The sequence below is a fragment of the Carcharodon carcharias genome, chromosome 19, assembly GCF_017639515.1.
Source record: "Carcharodon carcharias isolate sCarCar2 chromosome 19, sCarCar2.pri, whole genome shotgun sequence".
In the NCBI taxonomy this organism is placed as follows: Eukaryota; Metazoa; Chordata; class Chondrichthyes; order Lamniformes; family Lamnidae; genus Carcharodon; species Carcharodon carcharias.
Genome location: NC_054485.1, coordinates 5,058,263 through 5,080,037, shown reverse-complemented (window position 1 = coordinate 5,080,037; position 21,775 = coordinate 5,058,263). Strand labels below are relative to the sequence as shown.

Below are 21,775 nucleotides of genomic sequence, written 5' to 3'. Positions count from 1 at the left end.
GCATAGAAAACAATAAGCATCGCATTTATTATATGTGTAGAAATGTCTGATACCAGGGGCGGAATCTTGCCCTTGTCGGGTGGGTTTGGCGGGGGTGGGAAGGGGCAGTCAGGAAGCTGACGGCCGCCCACGATCGAGGCTGGACATCAATTTCAGACTGGCCGTCCAATTAAGGCCCGCCCAGCCTGAAAAGCGTGCTGTAGCACTCAGCACTGCTTGTGGTGGGGGGGGGGAGGAGGGTCAGTGGGGAACTTTGTGCATGGGATGGGTACACAGTGGGAAAGCTCCCTGAGGCACAGAGCTGCCTCAGAGAGATGAAGAGTTCTGAAAAACAAAAAGTAAAGGATTTTTAAATGCTAAAAAACATCTCCCCTCGCGTGATTCTGTCACACGAGCAGGGACATGTTATGAATAAGATGTAAAAATTTTTTATCTTATTTGTATTTGCGGTTGGAAATTTCATCCCGCCCGTGGATGAGGTTTCCTAAAAAGTGCAAAGGCTGCTTGGCCTTTTTGCCTGCCTGGCCAATTGTAAAGTTGGATGGGCAGCAAAAAAATGTAAGTTAATTAATACTTTAATGGCCTGAATAGGCCTTCTAATTGACGGCAGGCACGCTGCCGATTCCTGCGTGCGCCCACTGACCGAACTGTCATGCAACCGCGCGTTGACATCGAGATGCTCGCCAGACACCATCCCGCGTCGTTTCACACTCGAGCGGATTGGGTGCACACTGGCCCACCAAGATGGAAATTTTCCCCAAGCAGGTGGTCTCCTCTTAGCCCAGTCAGGGCAGACAGAATTGTAACGATGCCATTCGGCCCATCGTGTCTGCACTGGCTTTCCAAATGAGCACTAGGACTCGATGCCATTCTCCTGCCTTTTCCCTCCCTGAACATTGTTTCTATTTAAGTAATCATCCAATGCCTTCTTGAATGCCTCGATTGAACCTGCCTCTATCACAGTTCCAGGCAGCGCATTCCAGACCCGAACCACTCGCTGTGTGAAAAAGTTTTTTTCTCACGTTGCATTTGCTTCTTTTGAAAATCACTTTAAATCTGTGCCCTCGCGTTCTAATCTACTCTGACAACCCCCCTCATGATTTTGAACACCTCTATCAAATCTTCTCTTACCTTTCTCTTCTCCAATGAGAACAGTCCCAACTTCTGCAATCTATCTTCATAATTGAAGTTTCTCATCCCTGGAACTATTTTTGTAAACCTCTTCTGCACTCTTTCCAATGCTTTCACACCCTTCCTAAAGTATCATGCCCAGAACTGTACTTAATACTCCAGCTGAGGTCTAAATAGTGTCCTATACAAGTTCAGCATAACCTCCTTGCTCTTGTACTCTATGTCCCAATCAACAAAGCCCAGGATACTGTATGTTTTACTAACTGCTCTCTCCACCTGTCCTGCCACCTTTAATGGCTTATGCACATAAAAACCCAGGTCTCGCTGCTCCTGCACATCCTTTAGAGTTGTACCCCTTATTTTATATTGCCTCTCCATGTTCATCCTACTAAAATGAATCACGTTACACTTCTCTGCAATGAACTTCATCTGCCACTTATATGCCCACTCCACCAATGTCCATTTTAAGTTCTACACTGTCCTCCTCACAGTTTGTAATGCTACCAAGTTTTGTATCATCCGCAAACTTTGAAATTGTACCCTGCACACCAAGATCTAGGTCATTAATATATATCAGGAAAAGCAAGGGTTCCAATACCGACCCCTGGGGAACTCCACTACAAACCTTCCTCCAGCCCAAAAAATATCCATTAACCCTTACTCAATTACTCAGCCAATTTTGTATCTACTTTGCTACTGTCCCTTTTATTCCATGAGCAATAACTTTTCTCACAAGTCTGTTGTGTGGCACTGTCTTGAATGCCTTTTAGAAGTCCACATACACCACATCAACAGCATTACATAGAAATTAGGAGTAGGAGTAGGCCATTCGGCCCTTCGAGCCTGCTCCACCATTCATTATGATCATGGCTGATCATCCAACTCAATAGCCTGCTCCCGCTTTCTCCCCAAACCCTCTGATCCCTTTCACCCCAAGAGTTATATCTAAGACATACAATGTTTTAGTCTCAACTACTTCCTGTGGCAACAAATTCCACATGCTCACCACTCTCTGGATGAAGAAATTTCTCCTCATCTCAGTTCTAAATGGTCTACCCTGTCTCCTCAGACTGTGACCCCTGGTTCTGGACTCCCCCACCATCGGGAACATCCTGCATCTACCCTGTCTAGTCCTGTTAGAATTTTATAGGTTTCTATGAGATCCCCCCCTCATTCTTTTGAACTCCAGCGAATATAATCCTAATCGACTCAATCTCTCCTCATATGTCAGTCCCGCCATCCCAGGAATCAGTTGGGTAAACCTTCACTGCACTCCCTCTATAGCAAGAACATCCTTCCTCAGATAAGAAGACCAAAACTGCACACAATATTCCAGGTGTGGTCTCACCAAGGCCCTATACAATTGCAGCAAGACATCCCTGTTCCTGTACTCCAATCCTCTGGCTATGAAGGCCAACATACCATTTGCCTTCTTTACTGCCTGCTGCACCTGCATGCTTACTTTCAGTGACTGGTGTACAAGGACACCCAGGTCTTGTTGCACACTCCCCTCTCTCAATTTATAGCCATTCAGATAATAATCTGCCTTCCTGTTTTTGCTACCAAAGTGGATAACCTCACATTTATCCACATTATACTGCATCTGCCATACATTTGCCCACTCACTCAGCTTGTCCAAATCACACTGAAGCATCTCTACATCCTCCTCACAGCTCACCCTCCCACCCAGCTTTTTGTCATCTGCAAATTTGGAGACATTACATTTAATTCCCTCATCTAAATCATTAATATATAGTGTGAATAACTGGGGTCACAGCACCGATCTCGGCGGTACCCCACTAGTCTTTGCCTGCCATTCGGAAAAAGACCCGTTTATTCCTGTTTCCTGTCTGCCAACCAGTTTTCTATCCATCTCAATACACTACCCCCAGTCCCATGCACTTTAATTTTATATGCTAATCTCTTATGTGGGACTTTGTCGAAAGCCTTCTTAAAGTCCAAATAAACCACATCCACTGGCTCCCCCTCATCAACTCTAGTTACATCCTCGAAAAATTCCAGTAGATTTGTCAAGCATGATTTCCCTTTTATAAATCCATGTTGACTCTGTCCAATTCTGCCACTGTTTTCCACATGCTCAGCTATTCAATCTTTTATAATGGACTCTAGAATTTTCCCCACTACTGACGACAGGCTGACTGGTCTATAATTCCCTGTTTTCTCTCTGCCTCTCTTTTTAAATAGTGGGGTTACATCAGCTACCCTCCAATCTGTAGGAACTGTTCCAGAGTCTATAGAATCTTGGAAGATGACCACCAATGCATCCATTATTTCTAGGGCCACTTGCTTAAGTATCTGGGATGTAGATTATCAGGCCCCGGGGACTTATCAGCCTTTAATCCCATCAATTTCCCCAAGACCATTTCCCTACTAATACTGATTTCTTTCAGTACCTCCCTCTCACTAAACCCTGTGTTCCCCAACATTTCTGGTATGTTATTTATGTTCTCCTTTGTGAAGACAACCAAAGTATGTATTTAGTTGCTCAGCCATTTCTTTCTTCCCCATTATAAATTCCCCTCTTTCTGACTATAAGGGTCCAACATTTGTCTTCACCAATCTTTTTCTCTTCACATACCTATAGAAACTTTTACAGTCAGATTTTATGTTCCCCGCAAGCTTACTCTCGTACTCTATTTTCCCCTTCTTAATCAATCCCTTGGTCCTCCTTTGCTGAATTCTAAACTATTCCCAATCCTCAGGTCTGTTGTTTCTTCTGGACAATTTGTATGTCTCTTTCTTGGATCTAATACAATCTCTAATTTCCCTTGTAAGCCATGGTTTGGCCACGTTTCCTGTTTTACTTTTGCACCAGACAGGAATAAATAATTGTTGCAGTTCACCCATACACGCTTTGAACGTTTGCCATTGCCTATCCACCGTCATCCCTTTAAGTAACATTTCCCAATCCATCATAGCCAACTCGTTCCTCATACCATCGTAGTTTCCTTTATTAAGATTCAGGACCCAAGTCTCAGGATCAACTATGTCACTGTCCATCTTGATGAAGAATTCTATCATATTATGGTCGCTCATCCCCAAGGGGCCTCGCACAACTAGATTGCCAATTATTCCTTTCTCATTGCACAATACCCAGTCGAGGATGGCCTGTTCTCTCATTGATTCCTCATAAACCTTCTCTGTTAGCTCTTCAAAAAACTCCTACAAGCTAGTTAACTTGAATTTCCTTTAAGAAATCCATGCTGGCTCTTCCTAGTCAACCCACATTTTTCCTGAATAATTCTATCCCGAATAATTATTTCTAGAAGCTTCTCCTCCACTGAAGTTAAACTGACTGGTCTATAATTGCTGGACTTATCCTTACAAAATTTTTTAAACAAGGGTGTAATGTTTGCAATTCTCCAGTCCTCTGCCTCCTCCCCTGAGTCTAGGGAAGACTGAAAGAATATGGCCAGTGCCCCTGCAATTTCCACTCTTACTTCCTTCAATATCCTTGGATGCATCTCAGTGCATACGGTCCCAGTGCCTTATCAACTTTAAGTGCCGACAGTTCATCCAATACCTCCTCATCAAATTTGAACCCTTCTAATGACAGAGTTTCCTCCTCTGTCACTATGCCTGGGTAGCATCTGCTTTATGTTGGCTACACCAGAGGAGGACAGAAGAAGCGCTTGAAGGATGCGCTGAAAGCCAACATGAAGAAATACAACGTTGACATCAACTCCTGGGAGACCATCGTCTTAGACAGGACCAGATGGTGGTAGAGTCTGTGGGGAGGATCCCAGCATTTTGAGACCCAATGATGACAAAATGAGGTGGAAAAGCGAAAGCAGTGACAAGCACCCGAGCTGATAATACACAACCAGACAGCCCACATGACAACAAATGTCCTACGTGCCATAAAGTCTGCAGAACCCAAATCGGACTCGTCAGCCATCTTCAGACTCATGGAAGACAATCAATCTCACTAGTGAGAGATAGCCAATAATAATAATAGAAATAATAGATCAAGGACCACTGACCTCTGTGCAGAAGGCACTAATAATAGCCCTAAATCAGTGATTTGGCAACTTGAGAAAAAATACTTCATTATATCCCTACTGCTTCGAAGAAAAGCTTATAAGAAATGGGCAAACAAAGAGTAGGGGAATGAGATAGCTGAGTCAATCTGTTACTGAAGCTCTCCATTTGTACACGGTGTTTAAGTAACATGCATACGTGTGAACTGACCATTTCTATTTAAGTGAAACAAACAAAGAATAAAATACAATGAAAAGATATTTTTAAATAAAGGAAATGACATGTCAGGCTGAATGAAATCAATCAACAAGGCAGTGTTGGTTCTTTGGCCTTGAATTGTGCTCCTCTATATTATAAAATCCGGCATCACAATTCAATCATTAATTAATATATTTACAGAAATGACTGATTCAAATCGTCAGTCTGAAGTTTCTTCAATACTTCCCCCTGCAAACAGTCCTGTCCTCCATGCAATTGTCCTTCCTTTCCCAAAGACTAATGCTGCATCTTGGCTTAAATCTACTGCTGCCTATTCTCAATGCAGTTGGTATCGAAAAATATCAGGAATCATAAGCAATGCCATGTTACTCTGTTGTGCCAGGGGGCAGTGAGACACAGATTCACACCCTTGTGTGCCTACACAGTGAGCTCTTGATCTCAGTTGTGCAGTCCATGCAGACTCTGGCACACACCAGATGATTCCCCGCAGAAAGGAAATTAAAACCAGAAGGTGAGATAGTCCAAACCACAGGGAATTCTGTGCCTCTTCTAGTGGCTGTGATAGAGAGCCTGAGATAAAAGCAATTGGCAGTCCTTGGGCAAGGGAAAGGTGCTTGTAGAAACCTAGGGAAGGAGAGGATAATATAAAATTACTCCAAGAGAAAAATAGGCAGTCAGTGACATCTGCATATGTGTCATTGAGGAGGTCAACCCTTTTGTTCTCACTAACCTAAAAATCAAACATAGAAAATTCACTGTAAAATTTCAACTCACCTTTTCTCATTAGCACACCGATTAGGCTTTATGCCCTGAAAAAATAAAAATATACTACTGATGAACAATTTCAGCAAAGGTTACATTACACTGTGAATCTGCCTTGTTGTCTACATTAATGTCAAAAGTTCAAATAAGTTTCAATTTGATCACATTCAAAATGAGGATAGCAGATTTGTTGCTGTAGTTAGCACAGTCATTACCTGGAATCATTGGGCTAAACTTTAATAAAAATGCATTGAAAACTAACCTTGGGAAGCGAAGCATTAGAATTGCATGGCTTTTTGACCATCTCAACTTAACTCTCTTATGGGCAACCGTCCAAAGCAGAAATTGACTTCACACTTGGCACGTTAATTTTACATTTTTAATCACAGACAAACCCCAAGCTGAGCGTGTGCAAAATCGCAAGGCCATCTGGTGCAGCAGGATGCACAAATAGGGTTGATGCTGACCAATGCTGGATCTAACAAGGTGAATTCCCCATGAAGGTGACTTTTCCTTTAACTGAAAGGCTGACTGCAAGGAAAGAGGTTTTACAGAGAAAAAAACAAGACACAAAAATTATGCTGAGAAACTACCCATTTGTCCGAAGCTCCTTTCTTTCTGCTGTTTAAAATAAATGGGTTAAATTGTGTTAAAAAACCCAAAGAGAGGAATTGGTGGATATGTTAGGCAGTCATACATTGCTATCCCTTTGCACAATTTCAAAGTATTTAATCCATTTCCCATTAGTTAGTCTGATGCTGATTGGCCAATTTCCATCCAAAATAAGAATCTCAGTGATTACTGAAAGTGTTAATGACAGCAAAGCCCATTTGAACACCAGCACAGAGTGGTGGGGCACTGGCAATGCTTGTGATTTCCCAAATGGTGAGATTGTAACCTTGGCCTGTCATTCTGCAGAGACACTGAATTGAAGTTGGCACCTCCCTGCAGGAAAGGGGGGAGATTTGCCAGGAAAATAATTTCAGGTCACTCCCAATCATCTCCTCACTGCGCAACACCAGAAAAAGGTACCAGACGAATGGGACTTTGATCTCGATTCTAAAAACCAGTAAATCTGAAATAACGTTATTGGCTTATAGTCCATTTACACTAAACACCTTTATCTGAAATTTCTCTTCCCACACATAAATAAAACAATTGTTCATGTGCTGGTGCCCACAGTGTGATCCCAGGGTTATTGTTATACCAGCTGGATATGTTTTTCTTTCTTCAATGAGTAAAATGTTGGCATTCATGGAAATCCAATTTCTGACCTCTTTTGCAAAAATGGAAGAAGTTATATCATTCAAAGTAAATTGTAAGTGATCTACGGAAAATCAAACACTTTAGATGTTTCTTTTACCAGATGTCTGGACTATTTCAGCTGCGCTTTTAAAATTCTCATCCTTGTTCTCAAATCCCTCCATGGCCTGGCCCCTCTATAATCTCCTCCAGCTCTCCAAAATATCTGCGCTCATCCAATTCTGACCTCTTAATCATTCCCAGTTTTAAGGATATTGGTGGTTGTGCCTTCGACTGCCCAGACCTGAAGCTCTGGGATTGCTTCCCCAAACATTTCCACCTCTCTGCTTTTCTTCCTTCCTTTAAGTTCTTCTTTAAAACCTACCTCTTTGACCAAGCTTTTGGCTGGCTGCGCTATTACTGTCTTAGGTGCTTGGTGTCTAATTTTGCTTTATGACACTCCACTGAAGCACTTTGGGGCATTATATTATGTTAAAGGCACCAAATAAATTGAAATTGTTACTGTTTAAGGTAACATCTTTCTTATTCTATGTGGTTTCTCGACAGTGAGAGCAGTATGTTTGTATCGAAGAGACGTTACATTCTGAAGACATGTGGTACCACCCTCTTACTTCAGGCAATGGGACCCCTTTTGGAACTAGCGCAGAAATACTGTGGCTTTGACATCATTGAGGTAGGGGAGACCGGGGGATTTTTCAGTTTGTAATCCTCACCGCACCGAGGAAGAACGCAATGATTATTGCGCAGCTCCAGTGATAGGAGGCTGGATTATTATTCAGAGTCTGTGTTTGTGCTTTGACTGTTTAACAAACGGCACCAGCCTCTTGTGACTGCAGGAAAAACATGAAGTGAGAAATGGCAGAATGGTGAAAATGGGGATATAATGATGGTAAAAAGATTGGATAATTAGAAAAGAAAGAAGCAACTGACGAGCAGTACACAGCGGAAATCATTTATGATTGCGTCTTTTTCTTTTCAGGATATCTTTTACTCTCGCAAAAACTTTATAAAACCAACAAGCCAAGACTACCCTCACAGGAGCTTTGAGGAAGAAGTAGAGTTCTTAGACAAGTTGTTTCCAAGTAAAGTTGAAAGATGTTATTTAATTTTGCTGCTTTATTTTAAAACTGATTGAAATCCATAGTTATACTCTATTTCTATTCCAGATGGTGTGGCCTACTGTATGGGGCGTATTCATTCAGATTGCTGGTATGTTATACTGAGAACATTTTTCTGTTGAGTTTTTAGATAAAATCATTTAAAACTGTGCGTAGATATTAGAATATAACAAACACTGAAGAGTGTAGCAGCCTGAAACTCTTGATTGTATTAGTTAATGTGGTTTAGTGTTTAGAAGAAATGCATTTGGCATTGCTAAACAGAGTTCTCTTTCAAACCAAAATCTCTTAAATGTTTAATGACTAACTATCTTTGACAGAGAATAATCCCTTTAAGGTGGGAGAACCAGGGGTTCAGGTCATAGAAATACCTAATGTTCCTATTGACTCAGAATGAACATCGACTGTGACAAGTACAATTATCCAGATGAGTTACCAATTAGAAGTCACCATTGTGGAAGGAGTCATATGGAGACCAATTGGTTTCCTGTAGGAACGATGTTCTCGGCTGTTCTCCTGGAACTCCTATATGGCATTTACAGAAAAAGTTGGCATAAATCTGTGAGCAGGTGACTTGCCTGCTGTTTGGACTGGAGGTGGTCAAGATCCAAGATGATTTTAGATGAGGAAATGTGAAAAATCACTAATATAGGGTGGAATTTTCCATTCCAGAGATTAAGTGTGATGGTGGGCTCATTAATTTTGCATCAGCAAGGAGCTTGTTGAGCCTCAGGGTGGGATGGGCAGGTATTCGCCTTCCACGCCATTATCTCAAGGGGTCAAAGGTCCTGGTGCCATATTTAAATGGCACCCAGACAAACATTCAGTCACTACAGCCCAGGTGTGTTGTGTCATTCAGATTCTAAATGGTGCTCAAAAGATCCAAACCCTCCGCTCCACAGTTCAGAAAGGCCTCCCTGAGGATTCTCCTCCAGGCCAATCAGGAAAAAGTGGGAGGTCCGCTTTCCGGGGGAAGGGAGCAGGAGGCCCTCCCACCTGACCAGCCCGGGAGGAGGTCGCCAGGGAGGTCAGTGCCATTGGCCACCAATAAACCGACTATCCTGCAGTGAGGAAACGGGATGAATGATCTGATGCACTCTGCCAGGGTAAGTGAACCCTCTCCTCACTCCAAACCCGCTTTCATAAGGGCATCACGCGGTCTAAGGGATGGAGTCCACAGGGATGTCACACACTACCAGCATATTGGACATCAGCACTGAATGTGTGCCAGCCAGTTTAAGATCCTGCATCTTAATCCTTTATTGGGAAGGGCTCAGCACACACGGCAGGCATGCACGCTTCTGAAATGATCTTCTGTCTAAAGCGCTCACAGTCAATCCGTCTGTCTTTATGCAGGACAAGCTCACCCATAACAGGTGTGAGAGGGACAAGACCGGAGGGGGTATCCCAAAGCTGACAGCACTCATGTCATGAACAGTAGGCTGCAAAGCTAGCTGGTGAGGACAGAGATCTTTCCTGTGCAGAAGGTACGGTTGGCCTCCCCCAACAAACCAATGAGGGTCCATCCCATGTACATCAGCCACATGTGTGAGTGACCTATAGTGTAGCTACCTGCTTAGGCAATCCTCAATTATCTCTTCTTTATTCCAGCTCCAGCAAGCATCTCAGACCAACGCCCATCTAATGAAGACCTGTCACTGCATTCACCTGTACTCTCCACCAGCACAAATGCACGCCACCTGCGGGCTCCTGGTTCTAGAGTAGGCTCGGGGTCACAATCTGATGATCACCTAATGGACACAGAGGCAGTGACAGCTGAGGCCTCTGACACACTGGGGACTGCTGCAGACCAGGTCCCTGCTGAGTCCGAGTCTGATGATGAGCTTCCGCAATTGGTCCTGAGAGAAATGTTGGAGATGCAAAGACAGGCAGGGGCAGAGGCTGTCACCAGACTGGAACAAAGGATGGAGGAGTCCGTCCACGTTCTGTCTGTTGTTGTGACTCCGGCATGTGAGGGCATTGAAGTCGTCATGGGAAGGGTGACCAAGGCCCAGCAGAATGTACAGTTTCTGATGGATTTACACTCAGACCTACACCCCATCGCTCAAGCCATGGGTGCATTCCAACAGTGCCGCGGCAAGAGGGGACAGGGCACTTCAACCTCTGTCCAGGTGTCTCTTCTCCTCGAGGAATCAGGAAGGGCCCCTCGGGCACCCAAAGGAAGGAGGAATGCCAGCCAGACACCCCAGGGCCCATCACCCAGGAGTCTCCAGTGGTGTCCTTTTTTAAATTCATTCATGGGATGTGGGTGCCACTGGCTAGGCCAGCATTTATTGCCCTTCCTCTCTGTGAGGATAATGCTAACATGACTTGCAGCTTTGGGTGTATGCTGTCGTGTGATAGATCACTGCGCCCTGAAGTCCGATGGCATCTTGGGGCTCGGTATCAAGGTGCAGCCTCTGCATTAATCATGCATGAGAGCTGGTGTTTGGAATTTGGTACTGTCTGGATTTAGCTCCGTCTTCAGACATTCAAGCCCTAACCATTGATGAATGTTTTTTTGTGTCAGAGCCACCTTGCTAAGCTGCTGTCACATTGGCATGAGTTTATCGATGTGTCCAATAGTATTTCTGCTTCTGGAAGGATGCCATGGCCACTGACTTGTCATGGCTATTGTTGAAAGGACCGCACTATGCGCTTAAGCATGTGCACTAGTGAAGAGCTTATCACATTCCACAGCAGCCACATGGACCCCAGGCCACTACGCCTTCCAAGGATGACCCTATCATTGCTTCTTCCATTATCATTTTCAGATTGATTACCTTTCATGAGATGTTGAAGATGACAATGAAGGCCTTTATTATCTCCCCTACATTGAAGTGTGAAGAGAACTGAGCTCGTACCAACTTGTCTTCATCTTATTCCTCCTGGAATCTTGTAGCTATGACGTTGTCATGGGCACATCTTGCACATTGTGCATGTGCAGTGGCATCCTCATGTGACTTGACTAACTCCCTCTCTCTTCAAATTCATCACCTTCAACGTCCTTCTCGTCCAAGGAGATGTGTAGCTCTTCCATGTCCCCCTCTGGCAACACATCCCCGCTTTGCAGTGCTAGATTGTGCAGGGAGCAGCAAACAACGATAATGTGGGGCACTGGCTGTGGTGAATATTGGAGAGACCCACCTGAATGGTCCAAACATCTGAAACACATCTTTAAGAGGCCAATGGTCTGCTCTGTTAAGGACTTTGTGGCTGAATGTGTAGCATTATATCTCCTCAGATGCCCTCTGTGGACAACAAACAGGCATCATTAGCCACATCTTTAGAAGGTATCCCTTATCACCAAGAGCCAACCCTCTATATACTGAGTGCCCTGAAAGATCTGTGGCACCTGCGAGTGACTCAAGATGTAAGAGTCCTGAGAGCTTCCTGGGTACCTAGTACAAATATGAACTTTTTGGTGTGATCACATATAAGCTAGACATTTAGAGAATGAAATCCTTTTTTATTAATGAATCTCAGAGGCTCCTGCAATCACAAAAAACTCTTTAACAGGTTCATCAAACATCATTTCTCATTCATAAATCCACATTGACTATTCCCAATAAGATCATTATTATCCAAATGTCCATTTATCACATCCTATGTAATAGATTCTAGCATTTTCCCTACTACTGATGTAAGACTAACAGGTCTGTAGTTCCCTGCTTTCTCTCTTCCTACCTTCTTAAATAGTGGGGTGACATTTGCTACCTTCCAATCTGCAGAAACCATTCCAGAATCTAGTCATCCATTATTTCCATAGCTACTACTTTCAACATTCTGGGATGTAGAATATCAGGTCCGGGGGACTTATCAACCTTCAGTCCTATTCATTTCTCCATTCCTCCCTTCTTACTTATACTAATTTCCTTCAACTCCTCATTCTCCCTAGTCCCTTGGATCTCCAGATCTGGGAGATTACTTGTATCTTCCTCAGTGAAGACACACAAAGTAATCATTTAGCTTCTCCACCATTTTCTCCATTCCCCATTATAAATTGTCTTGACCTGTAATAGGCCCACATTTGTCTTAGCCAAACATTCCCTTTTTACATACCTATAGAAGCTTTTAAAGTCCATTTTTGTGTTTTTTGTTAGTTTACATTCATATTCTATTCCCTCTTTATCAGTTTCTTGGTCCTCCTTTGCTGTATTCTAAAATGCACCCAACCCTCAGGTTTATTACTATTTCTGGCAACTTTATAGGTCATTTCGTTTAATCTTATACAATCCTTAACTTTCTCGCCAGGTACATCCCACTTATATACAGTCGGGAAACCATCCATTCTAATTATTCGCTGGTGGGGCACTTCATTTAGAGAGGGAATGTAATTCCAGCGAGTTGGCCTTTTAATGAGCATTCATGAGATGGAAGTGAATGCAAGTGTGGTTCTTGACGTTAATCAGTAGGAAACTCGACCCAACTTTAACCCACTATCAAGCTCGGGAGAACAAAATTTTCCTAATTTCCTGCTGGTGGGAAACTGAGTTTTGAAATCACGACAGATTTATTGCCCCTGCCCACCATGATTCCCACCGCTGGCGGGAACAGCAAATTCTGCACTGAATCTTTCGTTCAGTCTTATCAACTGTGAGAACAGATGGAATGTCTCACAAGAGTTAACTCAACTTTTGGTTAGGAATAACTGGTGTTGTCTACCTTTCCATGTCGAGCAACCATCACCAGCGCAGATTGTGAATGGGTGTGCGGTTGCAAGAATCTGTCAAAGAAATAAAAATGCATGTAGGAATCAGACCAAAGATAAACAGCTCAAAGGATGCCAAAGGATTAGACTTATTATCCCAGCCACTTGAAAATGCAATTTATTTTGCCTAACAGGAATTCTTCACTCTTTGCACCCAGCGCCATGAGTGTTTCATTTTTCTGTTTTCTTTAAAAAGTATTCACATAGGGTGAATAAATGCAACAAGTGGCCTGACACCACTTGGCATGAAGTTACATCCCTGCTCTGTACTGACTTTCTCATTCTCAGTCAGGGAGTGAGTGGGCCCCCAATGGGCTGGTCAAGAGAGTGGGGGGGGGGGGAGATAAAAATCAGCCACTGTCATCACTCCGGCTTCCTATTTAGTGATCACTGCTGGCACATGCTCTTGTAAATGTTGGATGAAGCTGTTTCTTCGCACATTTGAAAAGTCTACATGAAGAATGATGGGCACCTCCATGATCCTGACATGGAGATTATACACCAGCTTGAGTAACCACTTTGAGGAAAGATGAGAGAACCATTTTCTGGTTCAGTAGCCTTTATCTACTTTAAATCTGACTCTGCAAAAAAAATTAATTTATATTTTTCTCATTGATGTCACAACATTTCATGATTGTGAGCTTGCCGAATTATTTGTCAGAAACTCTCATTGCTTAACGTTCAAAAACAAATCACACAATCTAAACATAATAAAATACACCACTTTCCTGCAGTTCTAAAGATAGTGTAGCTACTGCAGCCTGTAAGTCCCTGCATGGATAAGAAGATCCTATTCTTTGTTGAGGGGTCCATAACCAGTGGCTATAGATTTAGGGTAAGAGATAGGAAGTTCAGAGGGGATTCAAGTGGGAATGTTTTCACCCAGGATATGGTGGGGATCTGGAGCTCACTGCCTAAAAGGGTGGGAGAGGCCTGAGGGTCAGAAACCCTCATTACATTTGAAAAGTATGGATACCCACTTGTAGTGCTGCAACCTACAAGGCTACGGACCAAGAGCTGGAAAGTGGGATTAAGCTGGATGGTGACTTGTTGGCCACTGTGAATATGATGGGCTGAATGGCCTCCTTCCACGCTGTAAATCTTTATGATCCTATATTCTATGTCATTTTGGAGTCAATCCACTAGCCAATGAGAAACCATCTCTAATTCATCCCGGTTGCTTGATACAATGCCTGTTTTTGAAAAGTTGCTGGATGCTGAAAATGACAGAGTAGCCGCATGTATTTAACTGGTTAAACCACTGACTCGTGGACCACAGACCTATCGCGCACAACTGGGCTTTGTAGTGTGGATGATATGCATTTAGTGGATAAATATAGAGTAACATAGTCTGGCAGTGAGACACAAAGCCCATGTCAGTATAGAATTCCAATAACGCCCTAATCCATACCACAAAGCTCCACCAGGGCATCAGCATCATCTGTCTCCAAGACGGATTACAGCCTTTCACTCACAGGTAGTTGTTATTTTATGCAATGCATGGTAAGCATTCCTTTTTTTTTTGCCCTATTTCTGTACGGTCTGTGAGATTGAGGCAAGGTGACTGAGCATTACAGATAGTGATGATGTGTAATGAAGGTTGGGAAACTGTGGGCATAATATACTCACATTTACTTTATGTGCTCCGAGTGGATACGGTTCCCCCCATCTGACGTACAGATTCAGTAAATGAGCCTTATCATTTTCACCCTGTTCATTTGGAACTTTAACACAGTGAGCTTAATTTGACAACATCAGATTAACGGAGAAAATGTAATCATAACTGCAAGGCCTAGGCAGTGATGAAGAACCATCAAAGTTAAAGATATTTAATTCTCGCCACATTTTATACCTGGAAGCGTTGAAAGGAATAATCTGAGCAATACCCGTGTTGTTTGAAATGGGCAAGTCATGTTAATAATAATAGCTCTGCGTTAATGATAGCTGCAGAAATCCACAGAGGCAAATAGAGGGGTGATGGGGAGAGGAGGGTTTTTTTTCTAATGAATCATGCAAATAACCGGAAGAGGGAGGAAGGTCGTCTTGGAAGGCGTGAAAGGTATCAGAGTAAATAAATATTTGCTCTGTAAGCAAATAAATATTGCAAGTTGACTCTGGGAAAGTAGAAACCAAACGATTGCTTTAGGATACGAAGAATTAAGAATGTCAGAGAGGAAAGTGTAAGCGATTGTACTCACATCCTAAGCAAGGGTTTTTGTTAATGGTTTGTAAATTGTGCTGCCAAGCGTTATTTCTGCGAGACCTTGCGGCGGAAATTTCCTTGGTTATCCTCCGGCTCTGCCACCATCATTCCCTCTTTACAGACATCAGTGGGGTTTTTGCTAAAGTCACAGTAGCGGAATGGGACAAACTCCGGAGTGTTCCCAGCCCATGTCTTTCACCTGTGAGGGTGTGTTTATTTCTCCCACCCCCCCCCCCCCCCCCCCCCCCAACCACCACCACCCTCGGGTGATTCAGTTGTTTCAATAAAATCACTGCCTTGACTGCACTTGGGGGAAACAGTAGTCATGACCCAGGCTCCCAGTCAGAGCGCAGCAAAAAGCCTTAGAAACCGGATTCCAGGTGGCGGACTCGGACCCGCCCCTGGGAGCTGCAGGTGAGAATATATCAGGTCGCAGTCCACCTATCATTGTTGGACGTGGGCAATTCTGATGCCCTGCTTTCAGGCAGCTCATACTCGGTCCACAAATACCCCCGACTTCGATTGTTTCGCACAGCTGCGGAAATTATTTGCTGAAATGGGTTTTGTGCGGAATCGTCCATCAAACTAAGTGTAGTTAATTCAAGCACAGCCCAGTTTAATGAGATGTGTTAATTACTAGCAGTTACAGCTCACACAGAATCAGGCTCAACTTTCATATCAATAAGGAAGATCTTTGTAAAGATTTTCCAGTTAGTGATTATGGAACACTGCAATCTGAATGAAAAGCACAGTGTACCGTACCCCTGACAGCATTAATTGATTGTAAGATCATACTAATTAAATGGTTTTATGTAAATTGATGTTACCTGCCCAAAAGATGTACAGGTGTGAATCTGTGCTGTCCTGAACATCAGTCCTACCTGTGACAACTTTTGCATAATGGATGAGTTGGAGTAGATAGACAGGTATTTGGGAACATTTGTGGCTGTTGGGAGTTGCCACACATCAATTAAGTAACAAGCAAAATACTGCGGATGCTGGAAATCTGAAACAGAAGGGTCATACGGACTCAAAAGGTTAACTGTGTTCCTGTCCGCAGATGCTGTCAGACCTGCTGAGCTTTTCCAGCTGTTTTTGTTTCAGTTTCAGTTTCAGTTAAGGTAACCACTGGATTGAAGCACTTCTCAAACACCGGCATTAAAGTTCTGTGTTTTATGATGCAGGGGTAAAGAAGGTGCAAGGATAGTAACAATTGGCCTAGCAGGATGTGAAGCAGAGACACCGGGCTGGGTTTTAATCCTCCACTGGTGCTGGGATTGTAGGCGAGCCAGAGCTAATATTAGCCCCAGTATCTGGCCTGCTGATTTCTCAGCTCCATCCCACCCCCAGGCCATTTGTTGCTGAGGCGGAATGAGGGGGCAGTTGGGCTTCTTGCCCCTAAGGGGCAGGTTAGGCTCATGAGGAGCCACTTGAGGCCAATTAAAAGAGGCAAATGGGGATTTTCAATTGGTTTCTAGGTTCCCCCAGGTGGTAGCTGACAGATGCCTGGAGGACAGCTCAGGGCATCAGGTTTGGAGACCAATGCTCCATGCAGGCCCAGCCCCACTGGGGTGGCTCGGCTGGAAAATCTTTTTTTTAAGTTTAAGATTTTAAAAAGTTGCAGAGAAGGTGCCTCCATCTTGAAGCACCCTCTCTCTGACTTACCTTCCATCGCTACCTGCTGTGTCTTTCAAGCTAGAAGGCCTCTGATCGGCCCTCCAGCTTCAAGAGCCCACCCGCTAGCCTTAATGGGACAGGGGGACCCAGTCTCCAGGCCAATTAAGGGGGCAATACACACGTAAATCACAATGAGTGACTGTTATCCCCAGATTCACAGATTCAGCACTCAAACAGTCCTCAACTCTATCTCCCACTTCCTGGAATGAAGGCCCTGCCCATCATTACAGTATCATGACTGCCCCACAATCTTCACTATCAGAAATCTTATTTGGAATATTTTTGTTTTCTGTTTTCAATGTTCTCCCAGAAGTATTGAGTAATACTCTGGTACAGAGCCATTGGGTATCACTGGCCATCCAAGCATTCTTTGTATCCTTTCATGGGATATAGGTATTGCTGGTAATGTCAGCATATGTTGCCCATCCATAATTGCCCTTGAGAAGGGCAAGAGTTTAGGCATTGAGTGTTGGTTGGGTATGTGACCAATAGGTGTCAGCCTATGATAGGCTCAAGTCAATAGCATGCTTGCCTATGAATCAAAAGGTTGTTGGTTCAGGTCCCGCTTTGGAGACTTGAGCACATAGTGTATGCTGACACTCTAGTGCAACAGTGAAGGAGTGTTCCACTGTCAGAGATGCTGTCTCTTAGATGAAGTGTTAAACCAAGGTCCATGGTACTTTTCAAAGAGCCTTGGGCGATGTTTATCCCTTAACCAACATCTAAAGCCGATGACCTAGCCATTCATTTTGTGGGAGCTTGCTGTTCACAAATTGACAGTCAGATTTCCTGCACTACAACAGTAACTACACTTCAAAAATATTAATTGGCTTTAACGTGTCTTGGACATCCAAATTTTAATTTCACCTTCATTATTTCTTACTATGCTTCAACATCTCAAGCCACTTCATGCGATTGGTTAGTTTTTGGAATAGAGTTATCATTGTTATGTTGGCAAATAATAACTATTTCTCCCGACCATCCCAATTCCCCTGAGACCAGGGTGCTGTGATCAGCTAACCTAGCAGAGAGCAGAGGTTGAACTGGACAACTTCCAGGCTGCACAATATCAGCTGAGAGGTTCCATGTTAAACTGTTAAGAGGCAATCAATTTTAGGCATGTTGTTACGCTTTCTGCTAAATGGAGTTCTGTTTTGGCTTCTCAATTTCCAGCCAACTGACAATTTCGGAAAATGAACAAGGTCCCTTTGCGAGTTGAAATCTGCACCTATTCAATTCGTGAAACTACAGAGTTTGTGAAGCCAAAGATTTAACAAAAATTGCAAATGCAGTAAATAGTTTTCATGGACTGAGGTGGTAGGTCTACAGCTATTTGACTAAATGGCAAACTAATACAGCCAAAGATTATTTTGAAATCAGATCAAAAGTCACAATATTCATTGAATTAGGCTGATACCAGCAGACAAGAAATGATCATTTATATCACAATTCTCGCCAGAGTTCTCATGAAGCCTCCACCTACAGTCAAAACCGTTTCTTGAAATGAAGTAAAGCCCTCGGTTCCTATGGCGACTGATAACAAACTGGAATTCTCCCCCATTTGGACAACAGAATGTTGTTTTGAACTTAAACTCTCAGGAGGGAATTTCTTTAGTTTAAATATTCTTCAAAATGCACAAGAAACAAAGACCTGTTTTTAATCCGCAAATTTCTTTGAAGAGGGGAAACAAATGTGTTCTAAAGATATTAGCAAACAGTGATACAGCGAGGCAGCATATTGGGACAGTTGACACCACTTACACTATAGTTATCCAATTTTAGCACATAACCTCAATGAAACCATGGGCAGAGTCGCCCCCGATTTGCACTAAGTGCAGTAGCAGGTGGCAAAAATTGATGTTTTACCTGCCGGCCGCAATAGCAGCTTCTTGCGCCATATCATCCAAATTCCACTGCATTAATTATGCATTCCTGGTAAACATGCTGTTTTGATGGCAGGCGGGCTCTCATTCGCCTGCCATACCATCACCTCACTGCTTCATCACGCTGGGCACCATATTTAAAGTGTAGCCGTGCGCACACCTCTCAGTGCATCCAGCCCAGGACTGCTGCAAAGCAAGACATGACCCTGAAAGGCAAGAAGACTGTAGTCCCAGGTTTAATTACGTGTCCCTTGAGTACCTTTTGGACACAGTGGAGGCCCGACGTGAAATCCTGTACCCCAGCTCTGGCCACAAGATGGGCAGCAAAATCACCAATCCGGCTTGGGAGGCATTGGCAGAGGTGGTCAGCGCCAATGCCTTGTAAAAGAGGACAGCTACCCAGTGTGGAAAAAGGATGAATGATCTCCTCCATCTGCCAGGGGAAGTCACTCTTCTCATCACTCTCAACTCACACTCTCACAAACCCATCACACATCCACAGGGCCCTCACTCACAGCCGGTTCACTCTGTCACACACACCTTCATTGTTCTCATCCCACCAATGGGACTATTCGCCATCCACACATGCTAGGCATTCTTATCACCTGGCCTGGCAGGCGTCCTTCTTACACTCGTTGCATTTCTATTCATGCAGGACAAACTGACTTTGAAAACAGAGCCAAACAGCTGGCCGGCGAGGTTCTTGTGCTGACAGTGAGGTTGGCTCTGCTCTACCAAGTGAGGATCCAGCAATGCTACATCCATCAGACAACCATACTGTGAGTGATGTGTCCTCTTTCACAGGCCACTGCCAGGCACTAATTATCTCTCCTCTCTTCCGCAGGCACCACTGCTAAACAGCCGATGGAATCCATGACCCGAGGCCTCCAATCAAGCCTTGAAGAAACCTCTGGAGGCACCCTCTCTGGAGTCCCGTCACCGCGCTCACACACACCTTCCACCAGCGCAAGACACACACTTTTGTGGGGTCTATCTTTGGGGTAGCTTCAGGATCGCAACCTGGTGAGCACATTGTATTTTCCGATCCACAGCAGGCAGAGGCAGGGATTCCCCAGATGTCTGGCACTTGGAGGATTCCCGGAAGCCAGAAATCTGCTGAGTCTGAGTCAGATGACGAGTCTCTGAACTCGATCATGTCACAGTTGCTAGAGTTGCAAAGGCAAGCTCAGGAACATTAGGGAGGGATGTCCAGCACGCTGGGATGCCAGGCACGATGCCTTCGGGCCAAGGTGATAGCGCTGGCATTGCAACACGTCGAGACAAACACTGGTAGGATGACGGCCACCATGGAGATCTTGGTCCAGGATATCGCTCCTGCACTGCTGCATGGACTCAACTTCATCACTAACGCCATAGTTGGCCTCCAGCAGTGTGTATCTGAGAGGGATGCGGGGCAGCTTGATCTCACTCCAGCTTCCCCTTCTCCTCAAGTAGTCAACCAGGGGCCATTGGGCACCCGTAGGGAGGAGGATCAGCAGGTGCACGCCCCGGAGCCATCCACCCAAGTGACTCTGAGAGTGTCCGACCCATCCAAATCCCCTCTTCCTATGATCCCAATAGCTCCAGCTCCACAGGCCGAGGAGGGTGCCACTGTCACACAGCAGGACCCCGATAGCAGGGCGGAGACCCCCTGGTCTTGGTCCTCCAGAGGACGCCCGCCAAGGTCATCACAGACAGGGTGTAGCAGTCAGCTGGCTGCCTCCACCTCCGCTGTGGATGTCGGGGGAGCACCAAGACATAGCAGCAGGGTTAGGAATGTTAAGAAGATGTAATTGCACAGCCTGGGCAGGGGTGTTAATTGCTTATACATAATGTTCACTATTGTAAATAAACTCTAAACAATTTCTCCCTGCCTGTGGCTCCTTGTTCTGATGAGTAGTGTTCTTCTCACTCAGAAGTGAAACCTTTCTGCACAAGATAAAGACAGGTGTCTCAGTCCAGGGCCTCTTCCCTGTGCCTGTGCAGCCTTCAGACCAAGTGATGGTCCAGCCTCACACTCCCTGGACACAGTAATGATGCCTGCACCTCAACGGTGCTGGTCATTGCTGCCAAATATCGTGGGCAGGCATCACTGAGTTCTGTCATTCTCTCTGTGTGCTCTCAGCACCTTTAATGTGGAGCTGGCCCCCATCTCATCAGCGTCTGTGACCAGTGATTCTGTGCTCCTGAAGAGCTCAGGTGCTGAAGGTGGACAAAGGATCAGGTGGTTTTAAAGTTTCATAGCTGCGTCTCCATGATATGAGCCTGATTGCAAAGCGCAAGCGAGCTGCCCTCGGCCAGACAGGGGTCAGACATTCACGGGGGCTTTGTGAAGATTTATGGAGTGTCCTCACTGCACGTCATCATCATCTTCCTGCACTCGAGCGACTATTAGGACCTCCACTGCATCTCCATGACAGGAGCATTAACACAGAAGGTATGTGCACTGCCATAAGCAAGATTGAAGTCAAATGTTCACAAATGTAATGAGGATCTATGGTGTCTCTTCACCGCATGTCATCATCATCCTCCACAAATCTAGTGGCTATGAGGGCCTCCTGAGCATGCCTGCCTCATCTGGCCAGCACAAGGGTCTCATTGCTTCATCATCGCCTTCGAGGACCTCCTTATCCTCATCCTCATCCCCATCGACATCCTCATTGGAGGAGACCTCCAGCTCCTACACCTTATAATTGAATTGTTGAATCATTTTTACTTTTCTGTCCTTTATTAAGCATGGTATTTTAATTGTATTTGTTTGTTTATTATATTATGGGTACCCTAAGGCACCTGTTACAATGATTTA

General features: G+C 44.4%; 1 protein-coding gene across 4 annotated transcripts in view; it reads left to right on the top strand.

Annotated features, from left to right (window-relative positions):
* LOC121292004 (S-adenosylmethionine decarboxylase proenzyme-like) overlaps window positions 1-21,775 on the top strand; it is an 84,722-nt gene that overhangs the window by 13,014 nt on the left and 49,933 nt on the right. For 3 of the 4 annotated variants that reach the window (XR_005946142.1, XM_041213738.1, XM_041213737.1), the window contains exons 3-5: window positions 7,924-8,050; window positions 8,357-8,459; window positions 8,544-8,586. Coding sequence is in view for 3 of the 4 variants with exons in the window: in XM_041213738.1 (XP_041069672.1) it covers window positions 7,924-8,050; window positions 8,357-8,459; window positions 8,544-8,586 (273 nt within the window). In the remaining variant the exon portion in view is untranslated. The remainder of the gene's footprint in view (window positions 1-7,923; window positions 8,051-8,356; window positions 8,460-8,543; window positions 8,587-21,775) is intronic. The other variant, XM_041213739.1, reaches the window with a different exon arrangement.